General features: G+C 40.8%; 1 protein-coding gene across 1 annotated transcript in view; it reads left to right on the top strand.

Annotated features, from left to right (window-relative positions):
- The window catches only part of LOC150087119 (uncharacterized), a 447,878-nt gene that overhangs the window by 164,533 nt on the left and 257,769 nt on the right, over window positions 1-25,576 (top strand). The window contains exons 14-15 of the mRNA XM_090372381.1: window positions 8,024-8,632; window positions 22,429-22,692. Coding sequence (XP_090228507.1) covers window positions 8,024-8,632; window positions 22,429-22,692 — 873 coding nt within the window. The remainder of the gene's footprint in view (window positions 1-8,023; window positions 8,633-22,428; window positions 22,693-25,576) is intronic.

Genomic DNA, 25,576 nt, shown 5'->3' with positions numbered 1-25,576 from the left:
TCAGTTTTCGGTGAGTTTTCGAATATCACGGTCACCAGTGTTGCAAGCTTCAGAATGTTCTTGGTGACAATTATGTGAGACGAAGGCGTGACATCCAAGTTGGCATATAAAATGGTTCATGTGATTGTAAATGGCTGCGTAGTGATCCTGTTTAACCATCTCAGCATCCAGTACTCTAAACCCAGGAATGCCTTGATGGTAGCATCTGGGGCAGAAGACCAAATCTGAGATGCGTAGAGAGGGATGGGGATGACGCATCTTAATATATATTGTTTAACAAGGTCAGGGTTTCTGATACTTACAAGCTCCTGTCTGGAGGTCCATAGTGCTGCGTAACTTTTCTTCTTTACATGTCCGAAATGTGGTGTGAAATTAAGGTTTTCGTCCCAATTCGTCCCATTTCATCAATACGTGTCCGGACTTTTTTGACCACGCTGCCATTCATACGTATTGATATGTGGTTCTTTATTATCTTGTTGGTAAAAACCTTTTATGCTGTCTTGTGTCCATTTAGTCGGAGCCCCATGCAATTAAGGTATTCGTGCAACTCGGCGATTTTGGAGTTTGCTTCGTTGTGTAGGATGTGTTTTGGTCGTTCGAGGTGATGAAAAATTCCAAGTCGTCTGCATATGCAAATAGTTGTTTTTCATTTTGGGGTAGGAAAGAATGCAGTTCTTCTGCAAAGAGCGTAGCAGAGAGGACACCACCTTATAGGACTCCCCTGTTGACTTGGAAGGTCTCTCTGGAAATTCCATTCACGGCAGTGAATACTTATTTTACATCTCTAACTACTAAAAAGCGATGATCGTCCTCGGTTTCCACTCTGCCAGCACGTCTAACAGTCAAGCGTATTTTGATCGATTGCCCCAACTAACAACAACACCAAACGTCAGCCCTTTGTTCTCCGAGAACCGATCATATTATTGGCAACAAGGCAAACGTTTCTGTTTACTGAAAAAAATTGGAGTATATAATCAATTCTAAACAGGTTTCTGAAATGAAAATCAAATGTTTACATTTCTTAATTATTTTCTGATACATTCCTGTGAACAGACGCACTATAGCCACCGCAGCTTATGCCCCGCTAAATACCTATAGCATAAACACACGCACACAGAACCTATTACTATCAGCGATATACAGTATTATATATTTTGATTGTTAGAGCATAATACAGGTTTTGTTGGCGTTCAGCCAATACGAACGGTATATACACTGAGAAATCACTGAATTATGACCACCTACCTAATACTTAGTCGGTCCTCCTTTTTCCCTCAGTACAGCAGCTATCCGACGTGGCGTTGATTCAACAAGATGTCGGAAGCGTTCGGGAGGTATGCCAACCAAGCCGTGTGTAATGCGGTCAGCAATGAAAGTATGGAGGTGATTGGTATATCCAGACGCCTGATATGCCTTTCCATAGTGTCCCACACTATGGAAAGGCATATCAGGCGTCTGGATACACCAACCACTCTATAGGATTGATATCGGCGGAGTTCGGAGGCCGATCGATATAGGTATAGGTATAGGTATATTTGGGTCTAACGGCTCCTGGGATTTCTCCCATCTCCGCATATGTACACTGTATCGGACAAGCCAGGGATTTAAAAGTATATGGGTCATGTGGTATTTAGCATGTTGTGCCCTTGTTCATCCGGTCTGTTAGCCGCCGGGCCCCTAATGGGACCCGACGTTACCATACCTCGCCACGGGGAGGCCGGCCGGGTGTTACCTATATAGTACTCTGGCAGGTCCTGCCACCTACTTTCCTGGGATTTCAGCGGGATTTTATAAGGCCAGAACCTTATAAAAAAAAAAAAAAAGTGCTGTTCGAGGTTAGTTATTAGCATTTGTTAGAATAATTTAAATGCTTGCGAGGGGCTATACGCTGAAATAATATTTTCTATATGCCTAAATTGGGTCGGGCAGGAAATTTTGATGTACTTAAATTTGGACGCGTAGGGCTGAAAATTCTGTGAAAGTCAACAGTAAAAGGGGGTGTGAAGACTGGAGGGAAGAAAAGGAAGTATGGGGCCGATAGAGAGGATGGCCCCGCGATTGCAGTGGAGCAGGCCCGTGCTCCACTAGAGGGAAGATATTTGGGGAAGGGAAGGAGTAGGGGCAAATCCCCCTCTCCCCACGGGAAGGGAAAGAAAACACCGTTCAAGAGAGAAACAGTGTATGTTGAGTCATATGACAACCTTGGATATCCTTTAGTCCAGGTGCCCAACAGGGCAAGATGGGGTTCTTCTGGTCTTCTATGGTGTCTTTGAACAAATTGAGTCAGAGTCTTAGTTGTGTTTCCATTACTCTGGGCCATTGAGGGATGGCTGTTGTCTCGTGATTTGTGAACTTTTGGAATACTTCCACTCAAGGGGAGGGTAGGGTCCGTTGTCTTGGCCGATCGATATGCTGGAAGTCAGAACTGTGTTCCTCACACCATTCCTGAACAAGTTCCCGATAGATTTGCGCATTGTCATCTTATAAGACACCTTCGCCATTCGGGAAAAGTGTAACATAGCGGGGTGTACACAGTCAGCAAGCAGTTGATGGTAGGGGAGACCACTGATACGTTGTTTCACATGCACCAGGGGTCCAAGTTCCTGCCAGTGAAACATGCCCCACATCATACAACCACCGGCCTGTACTTCTGATACCTCCACCGGCCTGCACTTTTGATACCATGCATGATGGATCAAGAGCCTCATGTTGTTGACGCCAAATCCATACACGACCATCCACGGTGTGGAGTAAATAACGTGACTCATCCGACCAAGACACCTTCTTCCAATCTTTTAACGTCCAACTTGCATGCTGTTTGCACCAGTCGAGTCTTTTATGCCGATGAACCTTGGTTAGGAGAGGATGTCGTAGGGGTCGCCTGCTGGTATAGCCCATAGGTGCGAGCGTGAAACGCACGGTCATGCCAGATATTGTTCCGGGTTGGCCCATGTTGTATTGGGTAGTCAACTCCTGAACAGTTCTGCTCCTGTTCGCCTGTACGAGTCCTTGGATCCGGCGCTCACTTCTAACGTCAACCTTTCGCTGACCTTTGCAGTTTTGCCGTTGGGTCGTCGTTTGATCATTTTGACATCCGTCCTGGTACACTTTAACTACGGCGGCTCTCGAACACCCTACCAGTTCAGTTTTCACAGGGGTGGTCCTAATTCAGTGATCACTCAATGTATAAGATACCGTTTTTATGGACAAATTGTTGTTTTTTTGTGTTATGAGTGTTTAATGGCTCAAACTGCGGTGGCTCTAGTACGAGTATAGGTATGTTGAGGGTCTAACGGCTCGTGGGATTTCTCCCATCTCCGCGTATGTTCTATATATCGAGTGAAAGTACCCTGTGTGCATCGATCATGTGATATGTAGAGTGTTGTACCCGTTGGTCATCCAGTCTGTTAGCCGCCGGGCCCATGGTGGGAACCGACGTTACGATACCGAGTCACAGGAGGGCCGACCGGGTGTACCATTAAGACAAATCTACTCTGGCAGGTCCTGCCACCTACCTTCCTGAGATTTCAGGACCTAAGGAATAGAAGATGAACGCCGTCTATTCTGCTAAGAACTTTAGAAATTTCTCTAGATGGGGTTATGCGCTGGAAGTATCAAGCTTTTGATGCCTAATAGGTCGGGCAAGAATTTTGGCGTTAATTACATTTGGATGTGTGGGGCAGACGCGGTGTGAAGTGAAAGAAGGTTAGGGAGATTGACTGCTATGGGGAGAAAAAAGAAGTAAGGAGCCGATAGAGTAGATAGTCCCTGCAAGCAGTGGAGCATGCCCGTGCTCCACCAGACGGAAAATGAGAGGGTGGAGGGGGGAACAAGTTCCTCTATACAGAGGAAGGTGTTAGATAATACACTGCTCGAAAAAATTAACAGCACAATGTTTTTATGAATATGCTGCGGCCATAGGTTAAAACATTTCCAACCGAATTGTGTTAAGAAGGCTCAATTCAAGTGGATTCTAAGCAAGGAAGCCAGTGGTTCGTAACCCATTAACCCCAAACTAACGCAGAGCTCGTCAAAATTGGTGTCATGAACATGTAACTTCGAGCCCTGATAAATGGGATATAGTTCTATTCTCTGAGTTCCGTTTAAACCGATAAAGGGATTCTAGATTTTTTAAACAACTGGAGACTGCAAGGATTGCAGTACCATCCCTCCAACATCAGAGAAAGGGACACTTACAGCGGAGGTAGTGTTCTCGTGGGGGGGGGGGGGAATAATAGTCAACGGCCGCACCTTATTCATATTTTTGATATCGTTTTGTATCTGCGCAGAGATACCGAGAAGAGATCGTTGAACCCTATGTGCAATTTTTCGGGGTGCGGTTGGCGCAGAATTTCTCTTCATACGCGACAACGCCACTGCATATAACTCAAGTGGTGAAGGATTATCTTGACACTGATCGGATGTAAGCGTGTGATCGTGTGATCGGATGTGATCGTGTGGTCGGATGTAAGCGTGTGATCGGGAGTAAGCGTGTGATCGTGTGATCGGATGTGATCGTGGCCAGCACAATCACTACGCTTAAATGCAATCGAACATGTGTGATATGCCCTTTAGCGTCACATTGCATGCCGACAGCCAACTGCTTGGTTACTTGGTGAGCTAAGATTTGCGCTAGCGAAAGAATAGGGTTTCTTGCCACAGAATCTTATAGACACCCTTATATCGAGTATGGTTTACCGCTATAAGGCCTATTTCGCCGTTCGAGGGGATCATATGCCGTACTGATGTCATGTAACCATATTCTTGATCGAATTCTATATTTTGTGACCCTTTTGGTAATTCGTATACAATCCCAATAAATGTGCCTTATATATGTCGAAATTTTTCTCTGTCTCTTCATTCATTATTATTCAACGGTACACCACCATACAAATTGTCCCCCTTCTTCGCAAGCTGCACAAGTTACACCATATTTTTTACGTGTTCGGTTAATTTTGTCGAGCAGTGTAATTAAGAAGTATAACCACTTTATTTGTTCGGCAGAAGATTTCTCTCTCTCTGAACATGAAGAAGAAGATTCTCTCTCTCTCGCTCTCTCTGAATATAACGTCCGCTTCTACTGGATCCCTACCATATTGGGATTAGCCCAAATGATTTTTGTAATACCGCAGCCAAATCAGCAATTTCGAAGAATAGTCATGGTCCCTATACAGACTACAAGCAAATAAAACAAAACAAGATATATTTCCAAAGGCAAGATTCATGGAATGGACAAATAAATTATATCAGACGAAGCCCGATATTGAAAGATGGCAGTCAGATAGTGTGCTCATGAATCGTAGCGAGGAATTTGTTGCTGCTCGACTTTGGCCGCATGGGACACTGTTATATTGTCCGCTATTTCCTGCTGTATTCTTTTGACCCTCCTATATGCCAGTGTTTTAACACAATTTTAACTATAAAACATTTTAACTGATTGTGATAATTTTACCTGTGTGCGAATTATGTTCTATTGCTTTTATCCGTCTGACTGGGCTTTACACACTGTCGGATTCTATCGGACAATGAGTACGTCTCAGATGTTTTTAATTTTTACTAATTATTAATTTTTATAAATGTATATAATATTGAGCATTTATTTTTTTAGTTCCTGTACTCCTTTATAGAGTATTTTATATTTGTATATATATTTTTCATGCGGTAACCTTTCTGGAAGATAACGAAATCCCCCTTTCCTTCTATACTTATTGTGGCATCGTTGTTCGTACTGTAGCCTCAGTTGCTTTTGCCCTAGTAAAATAGAAATTAAATCATATCAAATATTATTGGCTGTGACGAGCATATCTCTCTCTCAGCATTGCTCAATTCCTAAATGAAACGCTACACATGGTCAACATTTTTTCCCTCCTCAAATGAATACAGCTGTTATGATCAACAAGGATTGATCAAGTTAAATGAGCAGTTTTATCAATATACAGCTCTATGATCAACCGCAGCGCAGTTTTATCAATATACAGCCCTATGATCAACCGCAGCGCAGTTTTATCAATATATCAATATACATCTATATTGATATATAGTTAAATATACATTAAACAATATATCAATATATGTTTTATCAATATACAGCTCTATGATCAACCGCAGGTTGATCATAGAGCTGTATATTGATAAAACTGCACATTTAACTTGATCAATCCTTGTTGCTCTTTAACCGCAAAGACTGTAAGGAAACAAGCTTCTCTGGACACTTAGTCTGATTTCCTTTTTTTATTATATATGCATATCGTTTACTATTTTCAAATCATCCTTCTAAATAAATTTTCTGTTTATTATACTCTGGCACGACAACCAAGTCAGTAGAGTTTACAATAAATCATCAATACAAATATTTATCGTATTTAGTAGATATTTATCGTATCGTATTTATCGTATTTAGTAGATATTTATCGTATCGTATTTATCGTATTTAGTAGATTTTTATCGTATCGTATTTATCGTATTTAGTAGTGACGGGTTTGAACCCCGGTCCACTCAAGGAACGCGTGCTATGCACTCTCGCTCCTGACCACTGGGCTTGTACTTTTATAAAAAAAGTACAAAAGGATGATTGGTTAGTATGAATTAGCCACTAATTTGGTATTATCTTCCAGGTACTAGATGATTTTGTCATAGGGTTTCTATAATTGTGTTTGCTTACTATCAGAATAAAGAATACTAAATGACATTGTATGGGGGAGGGGAGAGAGAGAGATTGTTGGGATGTAGAAGAAGAAGAAGAAGAACTCTTTATTGCATACAAAACGCACGTGCCGTACACAATACCCTTCACGACTAAAACCCAGGGGTTTACAGTAAAGGCTAATACAAGGTTACAAAGTCTAATATAAGGTTACAGAGGCTAATACAATATTACAGTAAAGGCTAATACACTGTGATAAACAAGGATGAGATAAGAGAAAAAAATAATATTACTAATTGTACAAGTGTAGGAAACCGAATGAAAAATTTACATATGAACATATATACACAACAGATGTTAAATTTACATATGAGCATATATACACAACAGCATATCATCATGTTCAGTTATTCACCAGGGAGCAGTCCTTTTACAGTGCTGGATTCATCTGAGCAGGCGCAGAAAGTTGGAACATTTAGTGAGAGATCCACGGGAGTGATGGACAGGTCCTTGAGAGCAGGTCCTAGTGTCCTGTGACGTGGTCCTGAGAAGGAAGTGGATGGAGTAAGTTCTGCCTGTATTTTTTATCCAATGCGAACTTGTAGAGGTCGCCATCCAAGGAGTATATGTACTGCAGAATTTGCACGGGTAAGAAGCGATCGGATAACTTTAACCGGTTTGGGGTGGCCTGGAGGACTGGATTGGCCCGAAGGCTTGGGACTGGGATCCTCCAACCGCAGTTAGCCCAGAAGTCTGGTTCCGAAATAATGTCAACCATCATTTTTACAGAAAAGACGAGTCTTCTCTCATGGATAACGGCAGGAAGACGTCTGATGTTTAGAGCTGCTGCCATCTGGGTGGTCCTTTGTGCAGGGGGAAGCCGGAATTTCCATGTGACCAACTTCAATAGCCAAAATTCGCCTGCAAAAATCCGTCTTAGATGCATTGCGGCAGTTGAGGTCCAGACTTCTGCTCCTTAAAGAATGACCGGATAGACACATGTCTTGATATACCTGCACCCAACGGCCTGGTCATGGACATCCATAAGTTGTTGCTTAAGCATCCACCGGAGTCGACAGAATTTTTTTTGCAGGTGGTCTGTGTGTGTGGTAGAAAGGAGAGCTTCTGGTCAAAAATATATATAAATATAAGCGTCTTAAAATATAGATAACTTTTGTTAATATTTAAAAATATAAACGAAATTTTAAACATATTGTAATAACAGTATGTTTAAAAATTTGTTTTGTAGCGCAACAGTTTCAATATATTTTTTATTCAATTAAGTTAATGACCACATAAAATGTTATTTACGGCTAGCAGTTATAGCGCTCTTTTTGAAATCGTTTAAATATTTCCTTAGTTTTTTCTTGTTTCTTTTAGATACATCGGCATGCAGCTACAAGCCACGAGAAAATAACATGTCCTTGTTGTACATAATGAAAACTGTATCGCAAGCCCAGAGTACAGAGAGCTGTGAGGATGAATGTGATCACGAACGCGAATTCAATTGCCGTTCCTACAGTATAGTAGAAATGGAGGATGGAAATAATTTTTGTTATTTGAGTGGAGAGAACAGACCGACAAACCCTAGTACAGCTATCTACAGACAGAATTCAGTGTACGCTGAAAAGGAGTGCTCTGTACAGGGCCGGCAGGAACCAACTTATACAGTTCCTCCTTCAACAACAGTGCCACCAATTCCTGCAGCGCTTCCTGCGACCTGTTTGCCTGAACAATACACGTATGAGAAAATTGTGGGATTTGAACCTCGATTTGCGCGACGAGACAGATTGTCCACAAGAACTTCTCTTGGAATTATAGGGCAGTGTCACCGGGAATGTCAGGGTCTTGGAAATCGGTGCCGTGGCTTTGTATTGCACTACGCAAATTTTCAGAGCTGTTTCAGCATCGACCATATTGCTGAAAACAGAAAAGGTGCTTTCAGTCCCTCTGGAGAAGCAGCATATTACGAAAAAATCTGTTTGAAAGGTAAGAATTCTTGTGCGGCATGCTACATTTTTTTTTAAAGTCCAGATGACATTTATTTATTCAAAATATTAATGAATCTGTTTGACCTTTTAAACCCTAATTATATCACAAAAATATAAATTAAGCAGTACAAGTATATGGTCCTTGAGGTTGTCACAGACATTCTCTCAGATATGCCAGACAAGCTGTACTTGCTACCTGGGAATTTAAAGCGCTCATGGAACTGATATTCTAGTGACATTCAAGTCAAGTAGACCTAATTTCGGCGATGTCCAGATGGTCTGTGACAGCCCAATCCTTTACTTGCACCTTCACGATGGCGGAGCTGTTAGTAATTCTGGGTATAACCTCCATACACAAGCACAAGCACACTGTGGGTGACCACCCTGGTGTGAACAAACGTAAGCAGGGATCGAGGTGTGGCGCCCACACCACATGGAGGAATGCCGTCCCTCTGTGTTACCAGGCAATACTAGGTGGTAGATGACTCTCATCAACCGGTGCAATTCCACCACTGTGCTTATTGGAGGCTTGTAGTGATGAAATCCATGTTTAGTTTCCAGAGCTAAGTTCCGGTCAACCCTTCCTCATCTCGTCCATCATTCAATATGACCAATGACTTTTGAGTTATGATGAACATCATGGCGAGGGTGCAGCTCTAAAATAGTGTTCACAGGTCGGCCGCTAGTTAGTACACCGCACCAAGCCTATTGTAACTCTTTAGGAGGCTTCCTGATCAGCTAGCGTATAATCTTGCTACATCTACTCTGCCAGATAGTGACTGGAGGTAGTCTGAGTAATGTGTATACGGGGAACATTGTCGAGGCCACGTTATGTGGGTATATTCTTACCATGTGTACCCCGGCGCCTCCACAGCCAGGTGGGCAGGAGCAGCAGTGCGAAGAACACGCTCTTCATTAGACCGGATTTCGAGCCCGTGACCACCAAATACGGAGGATGGGGAAAGGTCAGAGAATGACCACCACATATTCCCGGAGCATTATGGCCTTAGTTGCTAATGCTCCAAAAAAAAAAAAAAAATAAATAATAATCATGTGTACCCCATATCCAAAAATTTCATTAATTCAAACAGCATGCCCCCCCCACACTTTTTTTTAGTATTGAATAAACCATGAATTGTCAACTCTTAAACTACCTAGAAACCTTCCGTCTGATCAACGATCGCCAGTACGGATTCCATCAGTGTCGACCCACTGGTGATATTATGTTATCCATTCATGGACAAATTCAATGGAGAAGTTCGGTGAAACACAAGCAGTTGCTCTTGATATCTCAATGGCTTTCGATTGTGTTCGGCATAAAGGTCTTCTAAACAAGCTTCCATCTTTTGGTTTGCCGGCTGTTTTTTGTAATTAGTTATCCAGTTTTCTCTCTGATCGGTGATCATAGATGGCTCTCTGTCTTCTAACCTCTCCACTAATAATGATGACCCCAAGGTTCAGGTCTTTCGCCCACTCTTTTTCTCTTGCATATTAATGCCGTTCTTCCATTGACTGGAAATTCTATCCATAATTTTGCCGATGATAGCACATTGCATTCCACTTTCCATTTTGAGAAACCTTTTCCTGCTCAATCAGCTTCAACTTCTCGAATGTCCGCTACCAATTCCTTAAATGCCGATCTCCAGATAATTCTCCAGTGGGGCAAACACAACTTAGTTGATTTCAATCCACCTAAAACTCAGTCTTGTCTTATATCTCGCAAAAAGGATTCTTCTGCTCCTATGCTTATCTTTGATATCGGTGACACTCCGATTTCTAGGCAAAATGGTATATCTCTTTTAGGGATTACCCTGACTTCTAATCTCTTTTGGCACAAGTACATTATCTGTATCTAAAAAACTTGGTTTTCTCTAAAAAGCTGTTCCCTCTGTAGAAATCGCAAATGTACCATGGAATATTGTTCCCACATCTGGAGCGGTGCCCGAAAAGCTCTTTCAGGCTTCTAGATTCCATTCAGAAGAGGGCAGTTCGATTAAACAATGACTCATCTCTAACAGAGTCTCTCGACTCTGTCTCTTAGACGTTCTGTTTCTGCTGCATGCCTTTTCTAGAGATGTTCTGTTTTTCTGAATTGACTTCTATTATTTCCGCTTTCTTTCAAAACAGTCCGAACACCTGCCGCCACCAGCCAGCATCCATTTACTGTGCATCTTCAAACGCACAGAACCAACTTTTCATCTTCCTCGTTTATTCATTCAGCTGCTGTTTTCTGGAACATCCTTCGTACGTATTTCCTGAAAATTACAGTCTACAGAAGTTCAAGTCTAATGTCAACAAATCTTCTTTCGGCTTCTCAACCTCCAAATCAAGTACGGTACTAAGTACTATAGGTTCTAACACCTCTCGTGTTTGGGATTTTCTTAAAAATAACAAAAATGAAATAAAAAAGAAAAACAGTAATATACACAAAATAATGTAAAAACACTGCATGGTATCGATTACATCTATAAATTGTTGACATATTGGCTTAATATTTTAATTCATGATTCTCAATGACAATGCCTCAGGCGATACATAGCAATTTACAACGCTTTCATTTGAATATATTAATCGTTTTTTTTTTTTTTTTTTTTAGTTTAAACTATACATTCTTATTTAGCGACCCTACTTTTTTTTTTTTTTTTTTTTTGAATGAGAAAATGCAACGTTCACGATTTGCTAGAAATCGCAAAAGGACTATCCGATCAAAACGTCTTTCGGGCTAGGTGAATTATATTACTTACAAGTAGTAAATGTATGCTGCGAAAAGATATATATATATTTCAGATATTACTCGCTTCACTAATCTAACAGCCACTTTATCACTTAGAGGAACTTCTGGGCCGGAAGATTATAACAGGGAAGTCCTTTCATCAAGGGACAAAAGAAACAAGCATGGACTATACCCACGTTCCAACTCCAACATTTGCTCCACGGATCCATCTTACTTGACAGAATGATGAGAACGCTGCTGTTACTAAAAACTAAATGGAAAAAATAAGGGACAGAGGACAAAACAACTTTCCCAAACTACATTCAGTGAATGTAGGTTGAGAAAGTTGGAATCCTTAAAAAATGCTGCTCGTCCACAAGAAGTTGTCCAATGGCTTAAACCAGGGGATGTGCTTGTCACAGGTACTCTGAAAAAATTCTCAAAATGATATTCGGAAGAAAACCCATAAACAGTGCCCCCTCATACTGAATTTAGCACAAGTCAAGGAGTCATAGCTGAAAGGGATTTAATGAATGTAACCAAGGCAGAAATCGAACAAGAAATCCGATAAAAACCCCGTTCTGGCTAGGAGAATTTCTAGCCAGAACGGGATTAAGCTTTCACGTTCAACCATACATAACAATGCCAATCAGATGCTTTAAATGATAATCGTTTGGGCACTCGAGAAAATACGTCGAGGGGGAAGCACTATGCGCCTCCTGTGGATCCAATGAGCACACTCATTCGGAATGCTCTGCTCAATCTTTACAGTGTCCAAACTGCCAGAGGGATTGAATCATTCAACCTACTATAAAAAAAAAAAAAAAACAGAAAGTAGAAATAAGATAAGGGCCCTTGAATATGGTTAGGTGACCTCCCATTGATGCTGCTGGCTGTACAGAAAAGAGACACTGGTATAAACAGCCGACACCTGACCTTGAACGCGCGGTGTGGGTATAGTATCTGGTAGTCATTTCGTCCCATTCTCGAGCGCATTTATTGTTTGTCGGGTAGTGGATCTCCCATTTGGGGTTCCGTGGTGGGGCAGGTTTAATAAAATTAAAGGAAAATTTAAAAATACATGAGAACTTCGATTATCCGAACTAATTGAGACCAAGGTTGGTTCAGGTAATTAATAGTTCCGATAATCAAACATACATGAGAATACCCAACCTAAGCACAAAACAAATTGTATTTGGGCCTGCAATTAATTAATTAAAAGCACGCAAGGTTATTACTCCGTAGAGGCCTCCGTAGCCGAGTGGGCAGGAGCAGGAGTGCAGTAGCGCACGCTCTTTGAGTAAACCGGGGTTCAATCCCCTGACTGCTGAATACGGTCCATCTGCCAACCTGCAGTGGAGCAGCGTGGCAGATTATGGTCCATTTCCTTCAGCATGAATTGTTGAGGAGGCTTCCATCCTGCAGTGGGTTGATAAGGGCTGCACTTTACTTTTTAAGGTTATTACTACTGTATATTGAAATATGAAGTATCATTAAAAAATAATTGATTTAGGAAATGGTTTGTAAATAATAACCAAAAGGTTTTGAAGAAACAATGTATATTATATTTATTTTGTTGTTAGGAACATTAACAACTAAGGCCATATTGCTCCTGGGATATGCGGTGGTCATTCCCTGACCTTTCCGCATTTGATGGTCGCGGGCTCGAACCTCGGTCTAATCAAGAATCGTGTGTTTCAACTATAAATCACACTTTTTTTTTTTTTTACATGAACAGAAATAAACAAACACAAGTAATGGCACACAAATAAGCGTATAATGAATCTTCGGAAAGTTTATTTTTAAAATAGGTAATCTTGAATTTTTCTTTGAACCATGCGAGATTGCATTAGCATTAGCATTAGCATTAGTAGAGGCATTTGATGCAAGAAAGCAAGCTTATGCAGCATCAGCCAAAAAAAAAAAAAAAAAACCCACTTCCACTTCACCCCTCTGTTCGTTCAAAATACCTGTCCAGCTGAGCCGTAAACTTATTTAGGCTATCAACCTCCACCACAAGGGATGGCAGTCTGTTCCACCAACCAACCACCCGCTGGCTAAAGGCAAATTTCCGCACGTCTATCCTACATCTGTCTTTCCTCAATTTGAATTTATGCCCTCTCAGGTGATTTTTCTGAGCTAGAGGAAGAATCCCATCAGCATTGAGCATGCTTAAACCATTCAAGGCTTTATACACCTCTATCAGATCACCTCGCTGGTGCCTAGTCTCCAGACACTGTAATTTGCAAAACTTAAGCCTTTCTTCGTAAGAGCACCCCTTTGTTCCATTCACTAATCTTGTTGCCCTTCTCTGTACTCGTTCCAGCAGCTCTACATCCTTCTTGAAATGAGGCCTCCAGACCTGCATACAGTACTCTAGGTGTGGCCTGACCATTGCCTTATACAATGGAATAATCACCTCCTTATCCCTGCTGGAAAAATTCCTGTATATCATTGACAATACTCCATGAGCTACTCTTGCGGCCCGTCTGCACTGCTCAGAGAACTTCATATCTGCCTGCACAATCACCCCCAAGTCCCTTTCATTCTCCACCACTGTCAGTGCAGCACCACAGAGTTGATACGTTGCTCTGGGGTTGCTGTTTCCCATGTGTAGTACTTTACATTTGTCAATGTTAAACTTCATTTGCCACCTCTCAGCCCATCTGCTCAACCTTTCCAGATCCTGTTGCAGCAGCATAGTGTCAGTAGTGTCCTTGACAACCCTGCCAACCTTTGTATCATCTGCAAACTTGGACATTAAGCTTGATATACCATCATCAATATCATTTATAAATACAGAAAACAATAATGGACCTAACACTGAGCCCTGAGGGACTCCACTAATAACATTAGTCCACGATGAGCAGTGTCCATTGATTACCACTCTCTGTCTTCTCCCCCTCAACCACCCCTTTATCCATAGCAGCAATTTGCCTCCAATGTCACACTGCTCCAATTTGTGTAGCAGTCTTCCATGTGCAACAGTATCAAAAGCCTTTCTAAGATCCAAGTATATAATATCAAAGTTATTCCCTGCATCCAGTTCTTTTGTGACTGCATCATAGTATCCAATCAAGTTGGTCAGGCAAGACTTCCCCTTAACAAAACCATGCTGTGTCTGAGCTATAACTGAAGTCTTGTCTAAATGATCCTGCAGTGCTTCTTTAACCAGTGCCTCCATTAATTTTCCTGGAACAAATTGCATGGTTCAAAGAAAAATTTGGTCCATGGTTTTAACCAAATTTTGTGGTACTACAATCAGGGAAGTGGAAAGTGAAAAAGACGTGGGGTAATTGTGCAGTCAAATATGAAGTTCGCTGAGTAGTGCAGACGGGCTGCCAGGGTAGGTCATGTAGTCTTGTCAATGATATATAGGAATTTTGCTAGCAGGGACAGGGAGGTGATTATCCCGTCATACAAGGCAATGGTCAGGCCACACATAGAGTACTGTGTACAGGTCTGCAGGCCTCATTTTTGAAAGGATATAGAGCTGCTAGAACGAGTACAAAGAAGGGCAATAAGATTGGTGAGGGGAACAAAGGGTGCTCTTACCAAGAAAGGCTTAAGTTTTGCAAATTGCAGTGGCTGGAGACTAGGCACCTGCGCGGTGATCTGATTGAGAATTATAAGGCCCTGAATGGGTTGAGCAAGCTGAATGCTGATAGGATTCTTCCTCTTGCTCAGACTAAGAACTTGAGCGGGCTCAGTTTCAAATTGAGGAAAGATAGTTGTAGAATAGATGTGCGGAAATTTGCCTTTAGCCAGCGAGTAGTTGATTGGTGGAACAGACTTCCATCTTTTGTTGTGGAAGTGAATAGCTTAAATAAATTTAAAGCTGAGCTGGACAGACATTTGGAACGAATGGAGGGGTGAAATGGGAGCGTTTTTCTTTTTGGCCGATGCTGCATAAGCTTGCTTTCCTGCAATCGCATGCCCATGCTAATGATTGTCTTTTTCGCAGCAAGGTCTCTCATCCTCTTTACTACCAGTATCTCTGTAGAACTGCATTCAGCCTGTTACTCACACAATGCCATTACAGTTTTTAGCGCAGTGGGCCCGCATCACGCTTCCTCTTCTTCTTCGTCTTCAGAATCACCTTGGTTAAAGTCAGCACGTTCTTGATCCTGGACTAATGCAACAATTGCTTCTTCAGTTAAAATATGATAACCAGGATCAACTGCATCGTTGTTTAACCATGCTTCTGCATCATCTTGCTCACACTCGAAAAACCCGGGAATCCCTTGTAAATAAAGTTACAATCTCATCTACGTCTTCATTCAAGCTTTGCACATGTGTTGACTGTCTCTTCGGTCCACTAGCTGGGATCAAACAGTAGCTAAACCCAACATTTGATTTTTAACTCGTATAATGACAAATTAAGACTACTTCTATGCTATACTGCATATATCTTCGAATAAATAATCGAAAACGATCACATTAAGCGGCAGGAGTAATATTTCAGCATAATAACCAGCGTACTAAAAGTAGATACCGTATTTTTGAGGGGGGGGGGGGCGGTTGTTCGGATAATCGACGTTCTACTGTAATTGGATTTTACAGATATCTGGACATATCCACAGACTATTGATAAATAATGGTAAACTATTTATTATCTGGGACTCCTGCGGGGTGCGTGACATTGTAACAGTAACTCGATGTTATAAGTGGCCTATGGACATATTGCAAAATATTGTAGGAATGAAACCTTCTGTGGACATAATGAGTGACCCTGTGCACTGTAGTGCACAGGGTCACTCATTATGTCCACAGAAGGTTTCATTTTTTGGAACATTATGTCCACAGAAGGTTTCATTTTTTGGAACATTATGTCCACAGAAGGTTTCATTTTTTGGAACATTCCTTAAATGAGTGACCCTGTGCACTGTAGTGCACAGGGTCACTCATTTAAGGAATGTTCCAAAAAATTGGAGCCTTCTAAATGTATCAATTGTTGGCATAAGAAAAGAACCGCTGAGCATAGTACAGTAAAAAAAAAACAATGCCCTGAATATGTTAAAGGATTTGAACAAAATAAGAAAAGGATAGATTATGAATAAAGTCATAAATACGTTTGTACTGAAGGTTTTACAAATAAATGCTTAGCGGGAAAAAGATGTGGCATCTCAGCTATGTTGGATGGAGGGATCCTATGATATTATTCTTGTGCAGGAACCCTCTACTTTTAAAGGGAAAGTGAGGGGATGTCCCGATTCATACAGAATTATACAAAGTGGAGGTAAGCCTCTTGCTCTTGTAATAGTTATTAATCCATTAGTGGGTGCCTCATGCTGCTCTAATAGTTATTAATCCATTAGTGGGTACCATGATTACAACCTTATGTTTTGATTGTGGGGCATGCTGTGAAATAATGACACCTACTGGTTCTGCGTACCTGGTGTCTCTTTACTGTAAGTATGGTGATTGAATTTTTTTGTTAACTCCAAAGAACAATAAACTGCACTTCATCTGTCTGAGGAAGCAAACAAGATACTCAGGAAGATAGAAGAATATCTACACTGCATTGGCCTGAAACTTAATGAAAAGAAAACTGCCCAAATGACCTTCACCAACAAAAATAAGAAAAACCAAATTACGATCTTTGTGAACAATCCCAGAGTCCAAAAATCCCCCGCACATGTAGAACTTGGCCTTAAGTGGGATGAAGGATTAAACTTCATATCTCACTTCGAACAGATTATAAAAAAGACATACGGACCACTCTGGAGCACTAGACAAGAACTCACCGGTCTCCGAAGCCCTCATCTTATGACTCAATAAATCCTTAATTGCGTTACACCGATTCCGTTGTACTAGTCCATATGGAGAGACACTTCTGTTCCTCTGTTCTTCTCATATACCAATTAATTCTGTCCCACCAAATATATGGCCCTTCTGTATAGAGCAGTTGTTAGGATCGCCGTCCGCCCCACACCAGGTGGAAAAGTCATGTGTAGCGCGAATCATCATCTGAGTTCGAATGTTGTCGATGACGGGAGAAATTTTTAATGGTCTTTTTAACAGCATGACTGAGTTGGCCGGTTTCAGACGAGGGTAGTATGGTTTGGTTTTTTTCTCCCGGAAACTCTGGTTTTTCGTCCAGCAAACAGAAATTCGACAGAACACAAGCAATTTACAGACAATGTACACACGGAATAATATGGCCTTAGTCGCCGATGCTCCTAAAATTCAACAACATCAACAACGAAATATATACCGATGGTGGTACGAAAAACGGACTCAACTGTGGATACTGCAGTCGTAATTCTCACCCCGACAACTCTCCTTATGGCTTCCGATTGTATGTAGCTTATTTACTGCAGAGAATTATACAGTTACCTTAGCATTGGAAATCATTATAAATCTCTGTGAGCAACAGATCATAACGTATACTGATTCCCTCGGTATCGTAACTCAATCTCAAAATACACTGAGTGATCATTGAATTATGACCATCCCTATGAAAACTGAATGCGACTCGTTGACCACGAGAGTGCCGAGTTATTCGACCTACGTAGCATAGATAAGATGTCAGTGGTTCAATAGGTAGTAAAATTCCGAGCTTGATGGGCGAAAGGATTTATTGGACTTTGATAAAGGACAGATTATGGATGCTCGACGATTTCACATACGGCTGAAATGTTGGGGTGTTAGAGAGCCGCCGTAGTTAAAGTGTACCAAGACTGGCGTCAAAATGGTCAAACAACAACCCGACGGCAAAACTGCAAAGGTCAGAAAAAGGTTGATGTTAGAGGTGAGCGCAGAATCTGATGACTTGCATCGGATTCTGCTGCGGCTCTTCTCGTGAAGAGGTCTTGCTCATACTTTGTGAAGATCTTGTACTCCTCATAGGAGTCCAGCAGGTAGTTTTTCTGGTCCTGAGGTATATAAGCAGGCTGTGTGATGAAGTTCCCACACAGGTCCTCGTAATTTGGGCATTGGTGCATCAGGTGATGCCGTGCCTCTCTTTGTTCACATGAGCATTGTGGGTCCTCAAACATTCAGAATGCTACAAGTGTGTCCTTGAAGGGTCCGTGACCCGTTAGAAAATATGTTGAGTATAGTCCTGGTTGGAACCAGGCTGGTGATTTCGGATAGAATTTGTCGACATTGGGTAGGAACTTTCGCGTTATCTCTCCTTTGGTTGAGGTTGTCCAACGGTTTTGCCATTCATGTTTCAGATGAATCACCAGTCGATTCTTTTCTGCTGTCTTACCGTTTGCGGGTACCGTGATAAAACCCATAAATGTCGTCGAAACTCCTTTTGACAAGTGATAGAGCAGGCAGCGTCTTACAATCTCCATGTCCAGAGGGAGGGTCCTTGCAGTGCCTGTGTACTGATAGTGTTACATGCCCGGGTCATTTCTAGGAGTATTGTTCTTTGGAACGAGTACAGGATTCTTTTGTTTACTGCCATCGTAGTTTTTATGGTACCAGATTGCGGCCGCATAGCAAAAAAAGCATTGGTAGGAAGGTTGCTTTGTAGTATAGGAAGAGTAATCTCTTATCGCGGCCCCAGTCATGTCTGAAAATCCTGGCAACTAGAGCTGTGTATCTTCTGATTTTAATTCTTAAGTGTTTCAGATGCTGTTGGAAGGAGAAGTTGTTATTGAGTATGACTCCGAGGTATCTCATCTGTGTAGCCAGCTGTACAGTTGTTCCACTTATTTTGATTTGTGGTGGTCTCCTAATATTCAGTGTTCCTTTGAGCAGGATGGATGTAGTTTCATCATGCAAAATCTGTAGATGATTCGCGGTTGTCCAGTTTTGAAGGATCATTAGGGCGTTGTTTGCCGAACTTCTAGTTGGGCCCTTGAGTCGGCTTCACCAGGACAAGGTTGTGTGCGATTTCCTGGCTCCGAACCTCTCCCAGGTCAGTGTTAAGGAAGTCGTCGAAGACCATATTCCAAAAGAGCGGGCCCAGTACAGACCCCTGCGGACTGTTCTAATGAGCCTTTGTTAGGGTGCTATAACTTCGATCTTCCGTCGTGAAAGATATGTCTTTATGTTGTTGTAAAGGTTGAACGGTATATTCGCCGTCCGTAGTCTGCCGAGGACTCTCGGCCACCAAAGGGAGTTGAACGGCCCAGCAAACTCCACTGCAATCACCAAAAAAATTTGGTTTGGCATTCGCTTGCAGCCGCAAGTAGGTTTCTCATTGCTTCAGTTGTAGACAGCCCTAATGTTGCTGGATGCGTTTGTACAAAAGTCTCTCATACAATTTACTTAGCACTGATAGCAATTCTATGGGTTTGTATAATGTTGGTAATTCCGGATTCTTTCTGGGGGTTTTCAATATTAGCTTCAAGCCTGCCACTCTCCAGTCCGTGGAAAAGTATCCATGTTCCAGGCAGCAATTGTATAGCTTGAGTAGGAGATCCCAGTCAGCTCGGCCACTCGCTTCACTACCTCTGGCTCAACATATCTTTTTCCGGACACTTCTTTGGTCTGATTTGTGTTGCTACGCACAGGGGTTCTTCTCGTGTAAGTGGCTGTTCTCGGGTTTCCGTGTCCTAATCTTTATTATCCCGGCATGGTTGGAGTTGCGCTTCAGTGTTGGGGTGCCCAGATTCTTTGTAGATACAGTTTAGTATATTTTCAATCGATTGTTCCCACGTTGTTGTTGAAAGGCCCTGCGGTGTTCTTGTGGTAGTGAGGACCTTGCCTCTGGGGAGTTTATTGGTGGGGATCTTATATACCACCCCCCGAGGGGTGCGCGTTCCCAGTTGTGGAGACGAAGTGCTCCCACGTTTTCCTTTTGCTTTTCTTTATTTTGTCCGTGTATTGGTTTCGGACCTCTCTGTATCGCTGCCTCAATGCGTCCACTTCTATGGCTGGCCACGTTCTGCGGGCATGTTGAAATTCTTTTCTCCTTTTAATGACTTCCCTTCGCAGGGCCTGGATCTCCCGGTTCCACCAGGGTGGCGGGGTGTTTTTCGTTTTAATGGCTGCTGATGGTAATGAGGTTTATAATTTTACGTTGGAGGGTATCAGAGTCGTCTGGTGTCCCATCTGTCTGCAGCGAGGAAGTCGCGGCAATGACTGTTTCAGCGAAGATGTTTCAGGCAGCTTTGTTGACTACATATCTGTTCAGGATTGGTATTCTGGTTAGTGTTCTTGAGATCCGGAAGGATCCCAAGAACATTAACTAGATCTAGATAAATAAAGTCCCGACTAATTAAATTGCAAAAGACATTTACTTTTTGTTCGATTCCATGTAATTATAGTAAATGAATATGCACACTGAGCACCAAAACAACCAGCCATAAATTATATCACGCATGTGCAAATCCCAGTTATGAATTCTAAATCTGTTGTAAGGAATGCGTCATAATAATCAAATGACACAAACCTGAGAAGCCCAATAAATGAAACTACAACAAGAACCGCAGTAAAAGAAATTCAGCTTTCTCCTGAATATGCACGAAGTTGTTCTCTGAATAGCCCATATTGATTGCACTAATCTGACACATCTTTATCTTCTCACTGGGTTTGGTCCCTGCCGATATGTGAACTTAAAGAACTTCACATATCGGCTTCACTTACGGTAAAACTGCTATTTATTTCTGATTAATTTGTGGATTGATTGATTGACACTATCTTACTGGTTGTGTTCACTATTAAAATGACCAGGTCCGCAATTTTCAGTTCACGTTTAAAGTGTCATGAGTAATTTATGGTAATTCACGATTTATGGTGATTTAAATGGACCTCCATCACGTGATCGGGAAAGAGGCAAATTTGACAGAATTTTTCACTTATATGAAAAGAATTCAATTACACCAAGTTCTAATCTCTACTGACGACTGCGTATTTTGAATTAACGAGATAGGCACAAGTTTGCTACAGCAACCACTGTGCCATTAAATAAACAAGAGAACAACAAAAGTAAAGATTTTTTTATGTATATAATATATATATATACAAAAAAAATGTATATATATATTTTTTTTATACAGCAAAAATAAACTGTACGGAAAACGAAACAGTATCAGTGCTGTATTTATGTATGTATTTGTGCAGGGTGGCCACCTGGAAGTTAGTTCATCTGCGCCTCATTTCACTGTTAAGATACAGGACTCTGTGGACATGGCTAGAAATGAACTGGCTGTTGGCTACCCGGAATCAAAAAGCCTGACACGCGTCACCACCACGAAAAGGTAGACCAGAGACTACTAACCAGCAGCAGCAAAAGAGAGGGACGTCAAGGGCCGAACAAAGCTCGAACAAAGACTCTTGTCAAAAATTGTTAAAAAAAAAAGAGAGACAGGCTATCTTAACAACTATACAAAAGTTAAACGCTGTACACAAGATTAACCTCAACATATTGAGGCAATCAAACAATACTTTGAGGTTTTCAAAGCAAGCTGGCTAAATTTTGAAAATTAACATAAATATCAAAAATTAAAGGTTATAAGGTTATATACAAGATAAAAGAAAAATCATCAAGGTAAAGAAAAATAATCAAGGTATACAAGATAAAAGTAATCAAGGATAATAATCTCCAACCTAAAAAACAAAAGGCCTAGGCCGGTAACATTTAACCTACATAACTTGACAAAAGCATTTTAGGCCGGTAACATTTAACCCACATAACTTGACAAAAGCATTTTAGGCCGGTAACATTTAACCCACATAACTTGACAAAAGCATTTTAGTCCAGGAACAGGCACAAACGTTATGAACAGCTTGTAAGGTGCACGTGTGAAGCAACTCGTTATGAAGGAATTCAAAATGAGATATCGTATAATGATGCCATTTTAGAGAAACTGTTTTCGTTATAGCTATGCCGTAGCCTAGTGGTCAGGCGCGCGGGTGCATAAGTACACGTGCCTTGAGTGACCGGGGTTCAAGCCCGTGACTGCTGAATACGGTGCTGTTTCTTGTATTCTGTCATCTTGTGAACTCCCCTGACCGTTTGGTCGTCCCGGAGTATAAACGGAAAATTTAATTTAATCTTTTACCTTCCACTAACCATAAGATAGTAAAGAATATTAAATGACACAGCAAAAGTGCATTAATTTATTGATAAATTAAGTTCAAAAGATATAGAATTACATTAATTGTGAATTTTTTTGCAGAAACCACGTGTGCAAAGTTATGGACATTTGAACGTGTCCTGAAACACAAGTTCCTTGGGATTCCAACTAAAGATATCTCTGATGTAGCTCAACGCACAGATTGCGAAGACTTGTGCCTTCGGGAAGTTCCTCCTTGTCATTCTGCAACATATCACTATCGACGTCGCCTTTGCCGTTTATATTCTAAAACCCGTCACTCCCAACCAGCATCGTTTCACCGGACAGAGGAAGATATCGACTACCTAGAGAATCACTGTCTCTCAGGTAAAGTTACCAACGACAAATCTGATTACTTAATGAGTTAATATAAAAAAAAAAAATACGCTTGAAAAATACAGCTCTGTATGCTGCCAGTGAGTTTACAACTGACAGATATAGTGCAAACCTGCTAATAATGAATTTTGTGCGATTGTAAATCGGAAAATGCAACTTGTTCAACTAAATAACTCCACACTGGCTTATTGAGCTCTTCTTAATATCATCTATGTGTGTATTGGAATTTTTACTTTCACTCTGGTTTTAAACACAGGGCAGCAAAATAAGCAAATAAGCAAAAAGCAAAAATTCTGCCGTATATCAAGCTGCTTATCTTTGCTTTTTCTTACCGATAAAATCTCATTTAGAAAGCTTCTTGTTGCTTAAAAGATCAGAAGAAATTTCGGTTTCTTTCTGTTTTTGATCTTGACTGGAAATTCTTGGGCTTCGGATGCCTAGCGATGTGTAACTTGATTTCTATGTGCTTCTAGTGAGATTTTTCTGAAGTGATTACCGGTTATTTACTTTTCTGATTTTCTTAAACCTATTTGATTTAATAACCATATCTTTGTTTTTAAGTCTTTGAAAGGAGCAACCAAAGAAAGGTACATTTCTTTATTTTTTATATTCTTAATAACGATTCCTTATCTTTGCTTGGTCACAACAGTTACTTCCCCTGTCTCACTGTGGCTGTCAGAAGTACTTCCTGTTGTGGGTTCAATCTAGAAAATAGGAAGATCATAACCCGTCCTCTGGAAAGGAAAAAGGAGAATATGGACCAGCATGTCTGGCCTCACTTCCTGATCACACACGCACTCATAGTGGCATAGTATTTAGGGTAAGGCGCTATAGGTGGTCTTCCACAACTATTTCATCAATACTCTTATGAAGTATACAGAATTCTGTAAATGCCAGAAGAAGTGTAAGTGTGTGTGTGTGTGTGTGTGGTATTGTGTTGGGTTCTCTTGTTTCTACTTAGCCGCAGGGCCCCTAGTATAGGGTGGCCAGATTTATAAAACAAAAAAGAATGGGACACTCATTGCGAGTTGACATGATTCGACTGTCATACTAGTTAAAACGCTCCTCTTGTGCTCGTTTCATGCCAACTAGCATTACTGTTGATTTGATTAAAATTAACGTAGGTTACTTACATATTTATCGTTGTCGTAGTCTCACATTAACATTGTCAAATTACACAAATCTTTATTGAGCAAATGCACCAGAACATATGATACTAATATCTCCGTCATATTTTTAGATGACTGAATATCTTCCAAAACCTTTCGCTGTTCCTTTAAGAAATTGTAAGAGTCCATATAAGAAATGTCTTTAAATGATGCATTTGTGCCCTGCATTCCTAACAAAATACTCACAATGTGTATTATGTTCCTAAAACTCTTCTTTTTTATTGTCTAAATTGTCTATGTCCACATCTCGCTTGTCGTCACACCATATTTCTTCCAATGATCAATCTTAGATTCACATATATTTTTCTCATGATTCACCTCATTGAATAGTTCGTCTTCATCTATTACTTTTAGTATGTTGGTGCTAATTTTGGACACAATTTTGAACAACACAACAAGATGGAGGGATATTCAACAAAACCCATTTAAAGTCACAGAGCTCTGCAAAAGGCTTGTCCCAGTTTTCCACGTATTCTAAGAAAGTATCATAGAAATTGTTGATGGTTTCAGTAAATTAAATATCTCTGATGATACCATCCTCTATCAGTTGGTTTTTGAGTTCCAGGATAGCAGATGTAAAAAAAAAAAGTTACTCCTTCCTATCGAGCATTTGTTCTGTCAGTGCAACCAGTCTTGAGCCACTTCACTGCCACAGATATCCTCTCGTTCAGTCGTTTTGATAGCGTTATTATACATTTTAAATTGACTGTGAATGAACATCAACCAGAGATGCCAGTCAACACTTTGTTGACTGTGCATTATTAAAAAAATATAAAACTCAAGAGTTTGGGACTTTTATCTTGTGATAGAAAATATGACTTGAGACCATCAAACATTTCAATCATTGTTTCCATTGAAGACAGCAAGGAAAGCCATCTCTTCACACTCCCTAAAAGTTGCTTGTATTCCACTTCAGCAAAATTGCAGAAGCATTTCAGTGGTTCAACTCTAATAGTGAAAACATGGCAATGTTGAAACACTTTGTTAATAATTGCTTCCACATCAATTGGCAACATATCTGCACTTGTTTGCAAAGCGTTATGCACGATATGCCTACTCCCAAGATGTTCATTTTCATGTTCTTGCTTAACTTATGAAAGATATTATTCTTGCCCTTTCTCACAATGCCACCGAAGTTGGTGAGTTGGTGTTGCAGTAGTTGCCACAAAATGCTATTATCTTGTTGGTTAATTTTTATTTCTCCAATATGGACAGAATGTTATCTACTAAAATCTCCGACGTTTTTCCTACGAGATTTTGGAATTCCAGCAATTTCACTTGTATTCCTTTCGTAGGTATAAAATACCTCCCCAATCCTGGGACCAATGCTCGGCTTGAGTGATTTGATGAATCTACCATACGCATTTTGCCTCACGTGAGTCACTTATCATTTCATGAAATGCAGAAGGAGCCAGTTCATTCGCAACTATACGTTCACATTTTGTTCTTGCACATGCGAATATTTTTGAGAATAAGATTCATATGATGCTAGATGTTCAATCCACTGATCTAAACGAATGGCTATGCTTAATACTATGGAAACCTAGCATCATTTACATTTCAGAAAGATGTAAATGGTGCAGTTCGCCATTCAAATCTTGTTGTTTTGTCATTAAAGAGGTTAGTTTACGGCTTGCACTTTTTGCTCCAACTGCTTCTTTGCTATGTAATATCTGAACGACCATCATGTTCAAAAGAAAATTCAG

Source organism: Mastigoproctus giganteus, chromosome 4 (genome assembly GCF_048544385.1).
Source record: "Mastigoproctus giganteus isolate SK-2022 chromosome 4, ASM4854438v1, whole genome shotgun sequence".
Classification (NCBI taxonomy): Eukaryota; Metazoa; Arthropoda; class Arachnida; order Uropygi; family Thelyphonidae; genus Mastigoproctus; species Mastigoproctus giganteus.
This window is presented reverse-complemented; position numbering and strand designations above follow the sequence as displayed.